The sequence below is a fragment of the Alexandromys fortis genome, unplaced genomic scaffold (assembly GCF_014885135.2).
Source record: "Alexandromys fortis isolate MF-2015 unplaced genomic scaffold, M_Fortis_MF-2015_v1.1 scaffold_27, whole genome shotgun sequence".
NCBI classification, from domain to species: domain Eukaryota; kingdom Metazoa; phylum Chordata; class Mammalia; order Rodentia; family Cricetidae; genus Alexandromys; species Alexandromys fortis.
This window is the reverse complement of record NW_026067952.1, coordinates 4,511,020-4,529,178: the sequence shown is the minus strand read 5'-3', so window position 1 is coordinate 4,529,178 and position 18,159 is coordinate 4,511,020. Positions and strand designations below refer to the sequence as shown.

General features: G+C 49.5%; 1 protein-coding gene across 6 annotated transcripts in view; it reads left to right on the top strand.

The window, feature by feature from the left end:
* Positions 1-18,159, top strand: part of Tox2 (TOX high mobility group box family member 2) — a 113,279-nt gene that overhangs the window by 45,629 nt on the left and 49,491 nt on the right. For 5 of the 6 annotated variants that reach the window (XM_050150925.1, XM_050150927.1, XM_050150926.1 and 2 more), the window contains exon 2: positions 2,075-2,140. The exons of the other annotated variant lie outside the window; for it this stretch is intronic. In XM_050150925.1, the coding sequence (XP_050006882.1) occupies positions 2,075-2,140 (66 nt within the window). The remainder of the gene's footprint in view (positions 1-2,074; positions 2,141-18,159) is intronic. 6 annotated transcript variants of the gene reach the window in all.

Genomic DNA, 18,159 nt, shown 5'->3' with positions numbered 1-18,159 from the left:
AAGGGAGAAACCTCAGGCCTTTGTTCCGGAGGCCAAGGAAGAGGAAGCTCCTGAGCCCTTGGGGATTGCCCTTACCTCACTTCCTAAATCCGAGTTCTCTGCCCAGCATGGCTTTGGCAGAGGTAGAGAGACAGCTGCTCTCCTTCTGCTTTGCCCTTGGGCACAGCTGCTCAGCCCAGCATACTTCAGGACACTGTGTGAGGTGCCCAAGACTCCCCCAAACTGAGGCAGACCAAGGCTCTGCAGGAAGAGCCCATCAACAAAGTCCTTCCTTTAAGCCAAAGCGAGCTTTCCTCTAGCCTGTGACAGCTCTTTCCTCCACATTGCTTGAATTGTCGGATACATGCATGAATGGGTGAGCCTATTTGTGAGACTCTGGTGACCTCACAGGAGTCCACTGCCCCGCCCCCCTTATCTGCCCCCAAACCCCTTGTCAAACTTCAGGAAGGCTTCCTGCCCAAGGCCGTGTTCCACTGCTCACTCTGGGTAACTCTTCCCTCTCCCAAGTCTCCAACACACTTGCCAACTGTCTGCTGTGTCTAGGGCCCTGGGCTAATGCTGACGGCATGGAAGGATCTAGAAAAGCCTTGGTCTCTGCTTAGAGGGAGCTTGCAGCATTATTGGGAAGAAACCTGGCGAAGCAAGCAAAAAAGGCACTTGTGTGGTCTCTTCCCCACCGAGTGACTAGCCCGCTCTTTGTATTTCCTTGGTGTTCAGGGAGGAAAGAATGCTGTCCTCTTTGGACCATTGAAATCTTCCAAAGAAAGCATGCCACTCAGAGCCAGGTAGTCATTCATTCACCACAGTGGGTTTTGTCGGACAGGCCTTTTTCTTCCTGCTAGCTGTCTTTTAAGCAGAGTTTAATAATTGATGGCTGTTACACAGGAGCTGGGGGACATCTTCTAGTCTGTTTTCCTGTTATGATGTATCACTAACTCGCAGCATCCTGTGTAGTTGCTGTTGTTTTAGAAAATGTCTCAGCTCCGTGGTTAAGCTTCTCCTCCATGCCCAGCATGAAGTCCTGGATCCCTGGGAACATCGGGCGTGGTAGGGGAATCCAGTTTTGAACACAGTAAACGTTAGAGCATGCTAGAAGGACACAGGCTGTCTTTAGACAGGAGGTGGTAGCAGGAGAGGCTATCTCTCTGAGTCCATGGGGTGGGTCTGGCCTCCGGGCAGGCTGATATACACAGTGTTAAGGGAAGGGCTTGAGCAGACATCCACGTGGCTGAGGGAGCGTAGAGTTCTACGTCAGGAGGCTGCACAATTGTGCTCACGCAAATTAGTTCCCCAGAGAAGCGCACACCCTTGTGCAATGACTAATGCGGCCATGTTGAAATCCAAAAGAGAAAGTTCGCTGGGCCACAAGCTCCGCTAGTTATCTATGCTGCCTTCTTACTGAGGAATTCTGGGGACTGGCAAAAGTGGTTACGTTCTGATATAGGTCACATTCCAAGATGGGTTTCCATCAGAAAAATGAGACACATCAGTAACTGCCAACGGGGCCTGGGCTTCTTCCTCTGCCCGTGGTAGGCAGTTCTGCCCAAATGCAGAAGCGGCAGGTTCTCCAACACATTGTGTCCCCTTGCCAGGGTCCACTGCAGTCCTCACACCTGTGGCCACGAGCCTAAAAGGAGACAGAAGTGGGGACAAAGTCCCTTAGGGTAGAAAGATGTGGTGGGCGTCTCTGGGGCAGGCTGTCATTGGCTCCAAGGCAACGGCCTTCAAGGCCCTTCCCCTGACACATGGGATTCCAGCTTTAGCCTTAGTCATTTGTATACTTGCAGGGGTGGGCAGCTCAGGGACCGGCAAGGCAGCCTGCTGTGTCAGAAGGCAAAGTGCCAACAGCAGAAGGCATGGCCTGTCTTTGTCCTCTGTGAGACTGATGGTCCTGACCTGAGGTTCCCAGGGCCACAGAACAGAACAGGGGCCGCTGGCATCCTGGGCGCCGGTGCCTGCTTCTGCAGCCCTCACATCCCCTTTCTCTCAGCACCATCCCCTGACCTCCTTGGGATACAAGTCCTGTTTCCCTCTAGAAGCATTTTAATGAGAGCCACTTCTGTCTTTGTTCTAGTTTGATGGTGACAGTGCCTACGTGGGGATGAGTGACGGAAATCCAGAGCTCCTGCCAACCAGCCAGGTGAGTGCCCCTCCTCCCCGAGGGGGTCTGAGCCTTGGGCTGGTGGAGCCAAGATGCGGCTGGCATCGAGGTAGGAAGGCTGCAGTTGCCAGAGTTGTAGGACATGGCCTAAAGCTATTCTCTCAGTTGAGTCCTTATGAGGGGCAGTCAAAGCAGGACTGCGGTGCCGGCTGTGAATGAAGTCCCTGAATACTATTGGCTTACAGTGGGCATCGCTGAGACCTTAACACTCCAAGTGTCTTGCCCACATTTCCTGTGTGAGGGGCAGATTTCACAACAGTGATTTGAGGTGCCCCATGTTCTCTGCTACCGTCCCTTGCCTACATAGCCTCTGGAGTGTGTGTCTACACACAGGAGAACAGATTCTACCCATCACACAGAATCAGTTGTCTGAGACCACTGAGGAGGCTGATGGACGTGGCGCAAAGGGCAGAGGGAAGAGGCTTCCTCTCTGGTGCTCCGGGCCTCTGGGGCCATAAATGGGATCAGATTTTCCACATAGAATCGAAAGTTGACATTTCTCACCTGTGAGCATCCTCATTACAGTCTGTGACCAGGGAGGGGGTCCTTGCTGATGTCTGTGACAATATGGAGAATGGCACCCTAAGTCAGGAGAGCCTGCAGGATAGCAACAGCTAAAGAAGCCAGATGGGGCCAAGGAGGTTCCAAGAGCTACTGGGAACCTTGGGGAGCTGGAGGACAAACCTGGCGCTGGTCTTGGCTTCTACCTCTGGCTTGGAAACAGAAGTTGGCTGGCCCCTCAGCCATCATGAATGGTTCATATTTTCTGGCTGGAGGAAACAAAAGGCCTCTTAATTCACAGGCATAATGTGCCTCATTCTGTGACAGGTCCCAGGGGGTTGTAAAGAAGATGTGAGCCCGCGGCTCATGGAAAACTCTGCTAATGAGGGATATAGTGTAGTCCAAGTTGCAGTGATGCCGATACCGGGGTGCTACACCCCACCCCTGCCCTGCCCTGCCCCACATGAGCACTGTGTTGCCGCTGCAAAGCTGCCTTTATGTTGCTATTGCATGTGCCAGCCTGCAGGAATGGAGGGCGATAATTCCAAGTCCTGGGTATGTCGCAATGCAATACCTGGTTGTCCAGAATCAGCTTGGGAACAACGGTCATCCCAGCTGATCAGGACTTACTCTGGACCTCTGAGTCCCTAAGTCCACAGCGAACTTCGTAGCATGCTGTGCTCTGACTTCAAAAACTACCCAGCACCTCCTCAGAGAGCTGTTTGTGACCTCCAGTTCCAAACTGGGACCAGGATGTTCGGTCACGACGCCAGTTGGTTTTAATTTCTGCCTTCGTTACTGTCTGTGGTCATCTACTGTATGTGTGTGGTGACTTAGCTTTTATCTGTTTCCATTCAAGACTGTGACCTCCATGGAAAAACTGCCACGCACTCCGTGAGGTTGTAGAACATTGGTGTGGTGTGTGAAGGTGGCCTTTTAATCTGCCTTTTGAATCCCACCTTCCCTAACAGGAGAACAGGACAGGCGGGCTTCTTAAGAATTCTTCTAGATCTTTTTGCTGTCACCACAGGGTCTGCCTACCTTAAAAGAGGACGTTAGGAGCTGGGTATAATGGTGCACACTTGGAGTCCCAGCACTTGGGAGGCTGAGGCAGGAAGGTAGTGAACTCGAGACCAGGCTTAGCAACCGAGTGCATACACCTAGTTTAGCAATACTCCATCTAATAATAATAGCAGCAATAGTAATAATAACTAGAATTCTGTAAGATGAAGCTCAGCCAGTGACACAAGCCAAATTTATTATCATCAACTTCTCAGAGGCAGCCTACACTTCTCATAGTATGCCATTTTGTTGAGAAAGCAAGTGCTTCACAATACAGTGATGAGGACTACCATGTGTAGTGGTCCAGGCTTGTATTGGTTGGCAGTTTGGCTGGGCACAGCTGGGCAGCAGCAGTAAGATCCGGAAAAGCCTCTTGCTAGTTGGTGGGGAGGTTTGCTTCTGCTCCTTGGGAGCTGTCGTGCCCCAGATGGCTAGCCTGAGGCTGTTCGCAGGTGGGGAACAGGTTTCCCAGAGTAGCAAGCCCAGAAGCTGCCAGACCTCTTGAGGTGTAGGCATGGACATGGTCTATCATTACTTCCGGCTCCATCCACTGGTCAAAGCTAGGCACAGGGCAAGTGTAGATCCAAGCAGTGGACAGTAGATGCTAGCTCTTGAACAGAGGAACTGGAAGATACTGGAGGCTTTTTTCAAATGGCCAGTAAGGAAATGGAGAATATGAAGTTCATGCTGGTCTTGCTGATGGAGTAACTCAGGCTCTTCTAGGACTCTGAGGCTCAGTGGGATCCTACTGACCTCTGTTTTTTAATGGCACGAGGTGGCCAGGTACTCTCTGTTTTCCCTGGAGTCTGTATTTGAACACACACACACACGCCCCATCATGGGGTGTTTTCTTATCACTTGCAGGAATTGTCCCATTCCAGTTGCCGTAGGACCCATGTGTGCATAGAGAGAATGAAGGTGTCAAAGGCCAAAGACATTTTATTTCTTGTCTGTGCATCTACCTCCCAGGTTCACCAAAGCAGCAAGGTTCCCTGGGCACTTTAGGATTCAAAGGTCCTGGATCTGAGCAGGAAGCCGTGTTGAGCAAACACTAGCTTCTAGGATGTTCCGAGCAGCAGCCTTAGGAGTCAGCCTGATAAAGATCAGTTCTCTCCTGGCTGAGAGCAGCCCCAGAGCTGCTGGGATCCTTAGGCCCAGCTTGCATGCTCCGGGAAGAAGGAGAACCTACCAGGGAAGGGCTTGAACTCCCACAGAGCTGGACTCACATCCCTGCTCCTCTGTGCCCGGTACAGGCCAGATGTCTTTATTTAATGATGTCAGGTTTCTACTAACAGGAAGGATGGCACCCGCCTCCTGGAGTCTTGGGAGAAGTAAATGAGGCAGGGCCGTAGGAGCTGTTGGCACTGTGCCAGTGTAAGGTACCCAGGTCAAACTGCTATGAGTTTTGACTGCTAACTTAGCTAGAAAACTGGCCTCTGACAAATGGGAACCAGGTCCTAGGAGGAAGAGGGGCAGTCAGAAAGCCAAACTTACTCTTCCAAAGGATAACTTGCTTTGCAGATGCCCACTGTAACCCCCACGGAGGCTGCATCCTGGCCATGCTGCAACCCACACTCCTTTCTTGTTCCCGACATTCCCGCTCCTTCCTACCCTGAGTCTCGTCAGAGGAAGTCTCATCTCAGGCTCTCTTTGGGCAAATCTAAACTAAGAGCAAAACACCAGTGTTCAGAGAAATGAGTGACGACTTATGTCTATTGTTTTATTTCCATAAATAATGTTCTGATTACACGGGATGAGCATCTGGTCACCTCCGTGTCAATACAAACACTGCTTCCTCTATGGGAAGCCCCTAGACATTCCTGCCCAGCAAAAGTCTGTCCCTTCCAGGTACCGCAAATGTTAGTCTCATGACGCCTTCCTGGCTGGGAATAGTTTCCAATTTTATGGCTGTAAATAATATTTACATGAGAGTTCTCAAGAGTTTTTCCTAAGAACGTGTGTGGTGTGTGTATGTGTGTGTGTGTGTGTGTGTGTGAGAGAGAGAGAGAGAGAGAGAGAGAGAGAGAGAGAGAGAGAGAGAGAAGCGGGGAGGGAGGAAGGTGAATGGACTGAGATGAATGATACAAGGTTTGCCAAATCTCTCAGTAGCATGAATGGACACAAGGAGACCCAAGGGAGGGTCTGGATTATGCAGGCGAAGGATCCTAGACTGCAGGAGAGGTCGAGGAGATGCGGACAAGTAGATGGTCTGGGGTTGTGAGCTTGGAAATCAAGCTAGTAGATGTTGAGGATGACAGATGCAGAGAAAGAAAGAAGGAAGAAAGGCGTGCAGCTGGTCTGTCCCTGCTTCCAGCTCCATCCACTGGTCACAGGCTACATGGCTCTGCTGTCTTCTGCCTTGGGGAAGAGCAGGCTTGATGGGAGCCATCTTGGCCATCTGACATATGAGGGGCTCATTTCAATGGAGACATCCAAGTAGTTAGATGGCCATCCGAGTCTGGAGTCATCACATACACTGTGAATTCTCAGCCCATGGATCAAAGCCCTGGGGGTCAATGAAACTTATGAAAAGTGAGATGAATAGGGAGAGCAGATTGCTGAACGATGGCCCCATCCCCGCCTTTTAAGATGGTGTCTTTCTGTGTCCTCCCATAAAGTCTTAAAGCCACAGGCAGAGTGTGTCAAGGAGGAAGGGAGGGTTAGGGGAAAATGATGTGGGATCCACAGTGCCTTTCCTGTCTAGAGCGATAAAATTAAAACCAGGCACAGCAGCCCAGAACCCTGGAGGCGAGAGGATTACAGGTTCAAGGGCATTTTCAGTCGCAGAACAAATTCAATGTCAGCCTGGACCACACAAAATTTGTCTCAAAAAATTTAAAGGCAAATTTTAAATCAGTTGAAGATTTGAATGTCTGAGATAAGTCATAAATGAACCAATAAGACCTCCTTTAAAGTACTTTATGGTTTTGCGGCAGGGGGCCACTTCTACGGGACACCTTAGAAGAAAGAGACTGAAAAACTAGACCGCAAACTAACATAGAATGACTTTTGTAATACAAGAACGCCAGAGTGAAGATGCAGGTGGGAAACTGGACAAGAGTACTTTCAGCTCACAGCCTAGATGAAGGATGAACTTCCTTAAGAAATAAAGACTTACGAGAAATCAATTCAAAATCGTCATGGAGAGAAGGGAAGGAGATCCGAGCCAATACTTTACCGAAAGGAAATGCATAAGGGAAACATTAAAGTTCTCATTTGACGTTTCAGGCCAGCAACAAATCCCAAGGTCTGATGACACATTCCCTCAGAGATCTTGTAGGAAAACATTTTACACGTTATTGCAGGGAGTATACGCACCACTCCTTGTGGCTTTGTATTGGAAGCCTCCTTCCAGTAGGGGGCAGTGTAGGATGCCCAGAGGGAAAAAGGAAAAAACTCTGGTCTCAAGGTTCTCCTCATTCATTTCCTATATTGTTCTCTTGCTGGGCCTCAGTTTCCCCACTAATAATCAGGAAAGGGTGTTGGATTTGTCCCCCCCCACACACACTCAAATCCACTAGGGAAATGGCTCAGCAGTTATAAGTACTTGTTGCTCTTGCAGAGGGCCGCTGGTTCAAGTCCCAGCACCCACGGGTGACTCACAACCACCTATAACTCCAGTTCCAGGGCATTGATGACCTTGCCTTCTTATGACAAGGGCAACAAGCACACATGTAGTGTAAAGACATACATAAAGGCAAAATATTCATACACACAATAATTTTTTTTAAATTGATGGTGATAATATTTAATATTTGTTGTGCACGTCCCTGGGTTTAGACATTGGAGTCAAAGGTCCCCTTTACTCCACACACATCCCTTGTTACTTCGCCTAGGTGGCTGAGGGCTCATGAAGCAAAATCACTTCCCAGAAAATGCATGGCAAGACAGGAGACCCTCCCGCCAGGGTTGAAATCCGAGGCTCTGTGCTTAGTCACTCTGGCTTCCAAGTCTGTGTGCATTGCAAAGGGCAAAGATGACATGGCTTTTATTGCTTTAATTAAAACTGGGGTGAAGACTTGCAATTCAGATTTAAAATGAAAATTGTGTTTCGCCCGCTGTGGTGCGGAGAAGGCAGCGACAGCGATTACGCCTGAGATTACAAACAATCGGAGAGAAAAGGCCTTTTGCAACCATTTCCTGTCGAAGCCACAGACATCACACTTTAAAAATAATTATGGCTATGTTATTGGAACATGATTCATGAATTCTGAATAAATATGAGGGGCCGGGAAGGAAGGGGCTTCAAGACTATGGATTTGCTCCGGATCTGATGAAATTTAATGTCATTTCCCAGCTGGAGAGTAAAATGCAGGGAGGGAACAAAGCCCCGCCCTATGAACAGGGAGAAAATGGAGTGTGTGTCACGGGGAGCTGATGTGCACACATCCTTCTGAAGCACGGGCTCAGAAAAATGCATGAGTCTCTGGGATTCATTGAAGGAAGGCTCCGAGAGGGAGCGGGTGCTTCCGTCTCTCCGGTCTTATGTTTGCATCCCGATGGCTAAAAATACATTTATTTTAAAGCTCCAGGTCCCTGCCTGTGAGGGGTCCAGATAGAAGACATTAGAGGACAGGTTGAGGGGAGGAACTTGGGTCCCCGTCATAAAGAGATTTCTCATATGTAGCAGTCAGTGTTTACAGCCTCCCGTTTGTTTCCTTCCAACTATTAGGAGCGAAATTGAACCCAGGAAACATTTGCTCTTTCAAAACGTGATGCAAATAACGAGGATTGGGGGGGGGGGGTGCCAGGCTAGGGAGGGGCTGGTGGTGGGTTGGAAATGTAATTTCAAGGGTGTTCATAAAAATGGAGCCACTCCCCTTCTCCCAGCCCATCTTGAAATTACTATTCTCTGTATAGGGCCTAGCTTTTTACTGAGTCCCTGGTTTGACTCACGTGTTCATCGCTGTGTGTGAGCTAACCCCACAAACAAGAGAAACATGACTGCATGTAGGGACCACCTAGAATAGCATTGGACTCTTAGCTTCTGGAGCCCTGTGAGCCTGAGTCTGGCCTCCAGGTGGCATCTCTCACTCTGTGCACTGGGGCAGGTCATTAGCCCTCTCTGGGCCTTGTCTCCAACAACAGGGGGTAAGCACCCATAGACGTATCTGAGGAACCTTCCAGGTTATCCCTTGGCACTTGGAGATTTTTCTCTTCTGCACTTGTCCAGGAATGCTCAGGAGGGTCAATGTCTGTCCACAAAGCTAGTGGGTGTCCTTCTCTACCTGACTAAGTCACACCAATTCGGAGGGGACCTGAAGATGAGGTCAGTGGCTTTGAGACGGCTGTCAGTCTACTGAAGCTCCAATAAAGGCATTTTACTGGTGCCATGGGCTTGTCGCAGGGCTAACATGAAGACGGTGGGTTTGGATAAGTTAACCAGCTTGCCCAAGACACCACCGCATCTTTAGAAGTCCCTCAGAGGGGTGCGGGGAAGTGTGGATAAGATGCATGGGCACCCAGATAAACGTATTTCAGCATCTGGCACACGGCAAGCGGTGGTGATTGGAAAGGGTTAGTGAGGTTCCTTTGTCTGTGGAAGGAAAAACTGAGGCTGCATCTGCCCCAGATGTGGCCAGCTCAGGAGTGAGATGCAGCTTCAGAAAGATGAGCCCACAGGATCTAATGGCTTGCTTATTCAGTGAAAATCAGATTAGGGTAGGCGTTGAAATTAGAAGGATTCTAGAGAAGCTGTCTTGCTTTCAAATGTGCTAAGAAAGTCCCTAGAAAAATCACAAACTAGTAAAAGATGCCTCCAATCTGTTCTCGTCCCTTGGAGGTAGGCAGTCCTTCCCCGCCCAGCACCCCCTGCCATGTGAGTGCCTGCTCTGCCTAGGTCTCTGGCTCACAAGTCTCAAAGGCACCTGGCAGCCGTTCTCCTGCCTCCCATACACTCTAAGCCCAGTCTCTCATGGGAAGAACAGCCCAACAGTGAGGTTGTGCCTCATAGAGGCCTGGCATCTCCCCCTGAAGATTCCTCGGGAAGGGTGGAGCTTGATATATCCCTTGCGCACCTGTGGTTCCCAGCTCTGGCCCTGTGACTTTGACCAAATTCCTTGACCTCTCTCAGTCTCTCTTTCCACCTCTGTAAAATGGGAGTGTGAATGCCCAGCTCTTAGAGAAGTCAAGAGACCCACAGAGCAATGTGGGGTAACTGGCTTGTGTGTGCTGATCTGAGCCCGCTCCTCAGATAAAGCTGTGATATGATTTAGAAGCAAGAATCAGTGGAGGAGGTAGGAGGTTTGTTCTATTTCCTCTGGATGTTTTCCCTAGGACTGGGCACAGTGACTAAAGGGTTAAAGCTTGTGTTTGGGATGAGGAGAAGTTCAGCTCAGAGACCCTCTAGCCAGGGTAGTGCCCCGGACTGCAGAAATGCATCTTTTCGCTTCATGCCCGAGCCCTGCTTACAAACACCTAGGGGCATCTAGATTGATGGAGAGGAGGTGGTTCATAGGACTGGTGAATTGGGGACCTAGAGAGCTAAGGAAATGGGGTATGGGTTCTACAGAGGAGGTTAGACCAAGCTGGGAAGGATGGGGGTGCCACCTAAACAGGGAAGGGCGAAGCAGGAGGCCTGAGAGGTGGGTCTACCTTGCACCTTGTGATGGGCTTGTCCTATAAGAAAATAGACCGTGAAGGCCTGGAGAGGCTCAGGGGCTTTAGACTCGACTCTGTGTTACTCTCAGCTGTCCACTGTACTGAGACCAAGGTAGGCTCGTGGTTACATTTGTGTCACGAGCGATCACTGAGCAGTTTATCCTTGCTGCCAGCCCCACTGAGCGGTTACTAGAGGAGGCAATAGAGGCATAGCCGGGAAAGGCATTTTAAAGTTGAGAAATACTGTCCCCCACATGGACCAAAAACAGTACGCACCGTATTAACAAGAATCTGGAGGACCTGGCGTGCTCCTCCGGTGCTGTGTCAATCGGTACAACCACTTTAGAAAACCGTTTCTCAGTGCTTTAGAAAACCGTTCTCAGTGCCAACAGCTGAGCACACAGCCCTGTGGCCGGCAGATCAGCACCATGAGTACATCCGGAGGTTCACTGAAAGATGTATCAAGAACATCCATAGCAGCTTGTAAAAAAAATACAAGCAATAAATAAATAAATAAAGTTGGTTAGATTTAGTGGCATAGACTTGAAACCCCAGCTCCTTAAGTGGTTGAGGCAGGAGGATTGAAAGTTCAAGGTCAGCCTTGGTAATTTAGAGATGAGATGGGGCTGGACTGAGAAGGACAAAGGTGTCTTTGTGAGTGGCTGTCACTCAGAAAGTGGGAGAGACAAGGGACGAGGAAGAAGTTGCTTTGTACCGTGAAGTGGCTCTTCGATGCCCTCCGAGGAAATGCAGATGAAGGTCCTGTCCTCTCGAAATCAAACGTTAAAAAGGGACAGAGGAATACTGAATACTGACTAGCACGCAGGAGACCCTGGGCTCAGTCCCAAGCAGCGCAAACAAACAAACAAACAAAATTAAAACACAAAGCTGGCAGCGATCCAAACATCTATCAAGGGTAAACTGGATGGAAGATGGGATGAATCTTGTCCGGGGCATGTTCTGCAGCGGTGGCATTGAATGATTATGACGATCTACAGTGATGCGCATGACTCACCAACACGCTGAGCAAAAGGAGCCAGACCACAAAACAGATCGTCCTGCCTGATGCCTCTGACACGGATCCCATGAACTTGCCCAGGGTGATAGAAAGCTGAAGTCTGGTTCCCCTTAGTGCAGTGGCTCTCTGCCTTCCTCACGCTGCGGCCTTTAATACAGTTCCTCACGTTGTGGTGACCCCAGCCATACAATTATTATTGTTGCTACTTCATAGCTGTGACTTTGCTACTGTTATGAGAAGTAATGTAAAATATTTTTCAAGATAGCAGTTTGCCAGGGAGGTCGTGACCCACAGGTTGAGAACTCCTGCCTTGGAGAGTAGGTAAGAACAGAGGGGATCTGAAGGTCTGAGGCAGGGGTGTCTCAGACTTTTTCCCTTCGAGCTCATGGGACATGTACACACACTTTGCGAAGTTTTGTTGAGCTCTTTGCTGGTGGTTTGCTTACTCTTCTGTTGGTCTCCTGTGTGTCTCTGAAAGGAAACACCCAACCAAGACTTTGTCTTCAGACAGGCGTCTCTTTTAGATGGAGGACACTTATATGATTTTGCTAGATCATATATTAGTAAATATGCCAAAGTACGTTTTCTTGATGAGCGAGTGACACATGGGGTAACATTCTTCTTGGGTTCTCCTGAGAGCCCCACTTTCAACCATTTGTCTTTTGGATGCTGCCGTGGTCCCTTCCATGAGGATGCTGGCGATGGCTGGTGGTGAAGAATACCTTGCTGTGTTTTTCTATCGCCGGTCCTTCTTGTTCAGGGTGTTTGCCTTTGTCGTGTGTGTGTGTGTGTGTGTGTGTGTGTGTGTGTGTACGCGATGTGTCAATGTGTTTGTTTATGCTTGTGTGTGTGAGGGGTATGTGAGTGTCAGGGTGCATGTGTGGAGACCAGGGGACATCTTTCAGTTGTCCTTCCTTGTCCTTTCGCCTTGTGTGAGACAGACGGTCTCTGCCTCTGTGTAACCCAGGCTCACTGGCCTTCAAGCTTCTGCAGTCTTGTCTCTGCTTCCCATCCTCCTAAGAGTGCTTGCTGGGATGACAGGCAGACACGTGTGCATTTGCCTGGGGACTAGGGATCCAAACTCAAGTTGTCAGGCTCGTGTGGCAGGAGCTTTTACCCACAGAGCCATTTCCACAGCTGTGGTCATCTAATCTGTTCTACATGTGGTCACGTGTCCCTGTGATTATGTACAGCATCTGCTTGTGAAGTATGCTTTTTGTTGGTGACGGGGGATTCATTTGGAACGTCCACAGAGTGGTGTCACAAACTACCTTCCTACCATCAGGTGTCAGTGACATCCTCTGCAGTCATGGTCATCCCGGAGAGAAGGACGTGTAGATTTAAGACAAACAAGGTAATCTCTGTTTGTAGCAGGAATAAAGACTTCAGTGTGGTTCTGTTTGGTAGCACCCACCTCCATGCCACCATGGTGCTTCAAGGTCCTTATCAGGAGGAGAGAAATGAGATGCTTCCAAAGGAAACTGCCCTCCAAGACAAGTCTCCTTCAGGTGTCCCTACGTGTAGAACCTGGCCATGTCTGATATGTCCGTACGTGTAGAACCTGGCCATGTCTGAGGTGTCCTTACGTGTGGAGCCTGGCCATGACTGAGGTGTCCTTACGTGTGGAGCCTGGCCATGACTGGGAAGGAAAAGGCCAGGGTTGGTCATTTATATCTTGGCAGTGTGCTCCCAGTAGGAGACAAAAAGAGAGCAACTCCCCCAAGGCCCCCTGGTTCAGGTGCTGATGAATTTTTCTTTCACACACACTCACACGTGGGTTTGTGAAGGGATTTACACATCTGCAGACACGCTGACTTGTAGAAATGAGTGCAAACAAGTGTCTAGACTCAGCACACAGGAGGGTGAGTTTGGCTATAGTTAAAAGACTCTGGATTGGGATAGAACAAGAGTTCTGTATATGTCTCTAACCTACCCATTCACCCTTCTTCCTATCTTCCCTCCCTCCCTCCCTCTCTCTCTCTCTCCCTCCTTCCTTCCCTCCCTCCCTTCCTCCCTCCCTTCTTTCCTTCAACAAAGTCTCATGTAACCTAAGCTAACCCTCAAGCTCACTGTATAACTAAGACAGATTCACCTGCTTCCACCTCCCAAGTGCTAGGATTTCAGGTACCCGGCGCCACACCCATCTTGGTTCTAAGCAGCTGCAACTTATTCTGTGAGTCTCAGAAAGTGTCTCTTCCTCTGTGAGGCTAAGGACTCTCCAGTCGGGACGTGATGGAGCTAGGCTTTGAGCCATTGTTGGTCTACGGCAAAGTCTATGCTATTGATACCCCAGGTCATGGTGCCCACAGTGTAGTGGGACCAGCAGCATCCTGCAGTTGTCTTTCCATCCACCTTGGAGTCAGGGTGCATTGCCACTGCAAGGCCTCTGTTGCGTGGGTAGTACAGACCAAAAGCCTGGTGTGGGGAGCACTGCCTGCCTAAATTATTCGGCAGGTAGAGCACCTGTGCTTAGGGGTGTCTAGGTGGGGTTGGGACAGACCCACACTATAGAGCAGTTAAAGATGGAAGAGAAAGAGCTGCCTGTGAAGACAGCAGGGAAACACAGGAGCGTGCACAAGAAAGCCCAAGTCCTCTGTTTCTAAAGAGGCAAAACTACATGGTCATTAAGAATACAAGCTCTAGGGCTAATGTGGGCAATTAAGTGAGATCTTGTCTAGAGACAAAAAAAAAAGAAAGAAAGAAAGAAAGAAAGAAAGAAAGAAAGAAAGAAAGAAAGAAAGAAAGAGGGCTGGGGATAGGGCTGGATGGTTGAATACTTGCCAAGTGTCGGGCGTAAGGTCCTAGGTTCAAACCTCCAGTACCACACACACTCTCACAAACAGGTCTGGGGAGATGGCTCAGTGTTTGACATGCAAGCAAGAAGACTGGATGTCAGGTCCCCAGAACCCACATAAATGCTAGGTGGGCATTGTGTCCCACCTATAACTCCAGCCCCAGAAGGTAGAGACTGGGAATCCCCAAAGCAAGCTGCCTGGTAAGACAAGCCAGATCGCTGAGTTCTGGTTTTGATTGATGATGTGGGATGTCCTTCTGTATGTGTGTTGCTTTTATTGGATAATGAATAAAGCTGTTTTGGTCAATTGCTAGGTAGGGTAAATTCAGGTGAGAAATTCGAACAGAGATATAGAGAGAGTAGGTGGAGTCAAGGAGAAAGACGCCATGTAGCAGCTCAGAAAGCAAGAGGTAACAAACCACGAACCTCGTGGTAAAATATAAATTATTAGAAATGGGTTAATTTAAGATGTAAGAGCTATCTAGAAATATGCCTGAGTCATAGGCCAAACAGTGTTGTAATAATACAGTTTCCGTGTGATTATCTGGGGCTGGGCAGCCGGGAAACAAATGAGCAGTCTCTGGTTTCAGATTGAGAGATCATGCCCCACTGAATAAGGTGAAAGATGGATTGAGGATGATTCGTGACATCACACAGGCATGCTCCCATGCACATAAGAACGCAAATACATGTTGCATGCAAAGCACACCCAGAGATGCATGATATATATTAATTATTATGTATATCATTAATTATATATATCTTATATATATACATTAATAAGAATTTAAAAGAGACCGGACTGTGGTGGCGCACACCTTTAACCCCAACACTCAGGAGGCAGAGGCAGATGGATCTGTGAGCTTGATGCTAGCCTGGTCTACAGAGTGAGTTCCAGGATAGGCTCCAAAGCTGCAGAGAAACCCTGTCTCAAAAAACAAAAAGACAATAACAACAAAAAAAAACAAGCAAACAAACAAATAAACAAAAGAGAGCATGCAAGTGAATGCAAATTCACAAGCCAAATTCTTTTCTTTTTAAAGCCAATACAAATCTTTCTGCAGATGAGGATTTTGGAGTGGCTTAGCTAGGTGCCTCTGGCTCAAGGTCTCTCGGGAAGTTTAATAATGGCAGTTGGGACTGAGGGCTTAGTGAGGGGGTGCTGCTGAAGGAAGAAACATCTCGAAATCGCTTTGATAGTCGTCCCCACAGCCAGTTCCCCTGACCGAGACTGCCAGGTGCATCCCTGGCTTCATAGTCTCTCTTGAATTTGGGGCAAGTTTCTCACCTCACGGTCATTCGGTCTATACAGTGGCTAAGATGACAGCACCCATTCATGGCTGATAGCGTTCATACATGAAAATCTCACGGAGCAGGGTCCCTGCACACATGGTACCTACTATATAAATGTTACTGTAGCCACGATATTTTTAATGGAGATGTAGAAAAGTGGGATGAGCCTGGCGGTGGTGGCGCACGCCTTTAATGCCAACACTCGGGAGGCAGAGGAAGTCGGATCTCTGAGTCTGAAATCAGCCTGGTCTACAGCGTGATTTCCAGGACAATCAGGGCTACACAGAAACAAACAAACAAGCAAAAAGGAAAGAAGGAAGGATGGAGAGAGAGAGAGAGAGAGAGAGAGAGAGAGAGAGAGAGAGAGAGAGAGAGAGGAAGGATAAACCTGAGGGCAGAGTCACTTCTTCATTAGTGACTCTGTAGGTCCCAGCACCAGCCTTAGGATGGGTACTCAGTAGATCTCAGGGGAGTGGATTTCAAGCTACAGCCCCATAATGAGGTCATTTACAGGAGCGTGGGGTCCCGACTACTGGAGGAACAGGCCTTTATCCATTCTGCTCAGAGCAGGCCCGCTGTGCTCATTCCAATCTGGCAAGGCAGAGGAGTGTCATGATAGCCCTGTCAATGAGCAAGCATCACCTGGGCAGGCATGGGGAGGGGGACAGGCTAGTGGCCTGTGCAGGGGAGCCAGCGCATCCAGAGGTACGCACTGTGCGGGGAGGGGGCATGTGGCTGGTGTCAGGGGAGGTTATATTGTCCGGTCCAAGCACCCACAATGCTAGGGACAGTGGTAGAACCTTGATCAGAAGGTAGCCAACCTTGTAGTATCTGAGCACTCCTAAGGTAACCCAGAGTTCGCATCTGCCCTGCTCAGCCTTCTTGGGCCTGTGCAAGGGCCGTGCGCTCTGAGAACTCCTGCAGCTTTGTTCCGCTGCTGGCTCGGCACATTTTTTTTTTTTTTTTTTGATAAAGCTACTTCTGTGGTTTCCAAAAGGCAGGGATGGAAAAGGGGGTGGGGGGGTGGGGCGGGAGCTGCAGAGAGACATAATAGACATTTCCCCAGAAGCCATTTTAGCACAGAAAGGACCAGAGAGCGTGCTCATCAGTTTAAAATGCTCTCAAACGCAGCTCTGCCCAGGTCTGTCTGCTACCTGCAAACCAGGCCCAGGGGCAGGAATGACGTCTGTGTTGAAAATCCCCAGGCCAGGTCCCTCTTTTTACAGGCAACATTTGAGGCCCAGAAAGGGACGGTGACTTGACCAAGGTCATACGGCCCATTGGGACCACCACTGGGACTCCATACTTCATGAAAAAAAATGATTTCTAAGATGACCAGGGGCAAGAAACCCCCACCACCCAGGGTCTAAATTAGAATCCCCTGCAGTTACTCTCAGGGCAAAGCTGTTTCTGAGCTTGACTGGCTTCTGAGAACTTGTTCGGAAGGGAACACAGAGCTGGGCCTGGGACTGCGGGCCACCGGTCCTCATTCGTACAAGTCCCCGTTCAAAGACACTCTGATGCTGGGCAGGGTGGCTCACACCTTTAATCCTATCTGACTCCCAGGAGGCAGAGGCAGGCAGATTTCTGTGAGTTCAAGGCCAGCCTGATCTACGTAGTTAGTTCAGGCCAGCCAGGGCTACACAGTGAGGCTGTCTCAAAACAAAACCAAAGCTTGCTGACTAAGCGTCTTCTGTGTGGTGGGGCAGTGGAGCAGCTGCCGAGATGTAGCCCCGAGCAGAGCAGTCAGCACTTCTTCCTCAGGCAGCTGACAACAGCCCCTGGAGCGCATAGAGGCAAACAGGAGACTTTGCTTTAAAAATGTGGGCAACAAAGACTGGCCCCTGAGGTTGCCCTCTGATCTACATATAGCATGTGCAAGACTGTGCACATGTATACATGTGCATGCATACACACACTCACACACACACCACAGCTCAGTCTACCTTTGTCACTGATCAGTTTGACCATTGCAGGTCCTGACCTATTCCACAGTGGGAAGACCGAAGCAGGTGGTCTCAGAACCCTCTAACTGGGGAAAGAGGCTTCGCTGATGGTTAAGGAAGGTCTGAGGGTCAGGTGAGGTTACACGCGGGGTCAGGCAGACTCAGTGACCAGCTTCGCGTACATTCAACATAGATTATTCCTCCTGAGTGCCCAACATGGCTCTGGGTCCTGAAGGCTCAACATGAGACAAACAGATGGCTCCAGCCTTCCTGGATCCTTCGCTCCGTATAGGAGATACACAGCGATCAGGGGAGAAAACAACAGAGAGTAAAAAATGTGGAGGATAAGGCAGACTGCTGCCAGGAAAGGGAAGAGCCCAGATGTGTGGCTATCAAAGAAAGGCCTAACGGGCGCTGGTTCTGGGGCCATTACCAACAAGAAGACAAGGAGCCAGCCACGCAGACGTGATTCTTGTGCGAGGTGACAGAAAGGGAAGGTACTTGGTGTGTTAGCTGCCATCCGTGCCAGTCTGTGACGGTGAACGTTTTTGTAGGAGGTGGAGATTGGGGACCAGTTCACTTGGGGTCTTGCTGGTCCAGAAGGTTTCACCCTGTGTCCTAAATGCAAAAGGGATGTCAGGTGATGGAAGCAGCACCATTGGGTTCGTAGGCGGATCTATTGTCTGGGCTGCTAGATGGGGAACAGACTGGAAGGAACAAGCATAGAAGGCAGAAAGCCATCGGGGAGGTGATTACAGATGTCCCTGGGAAAACGGTGACCAGG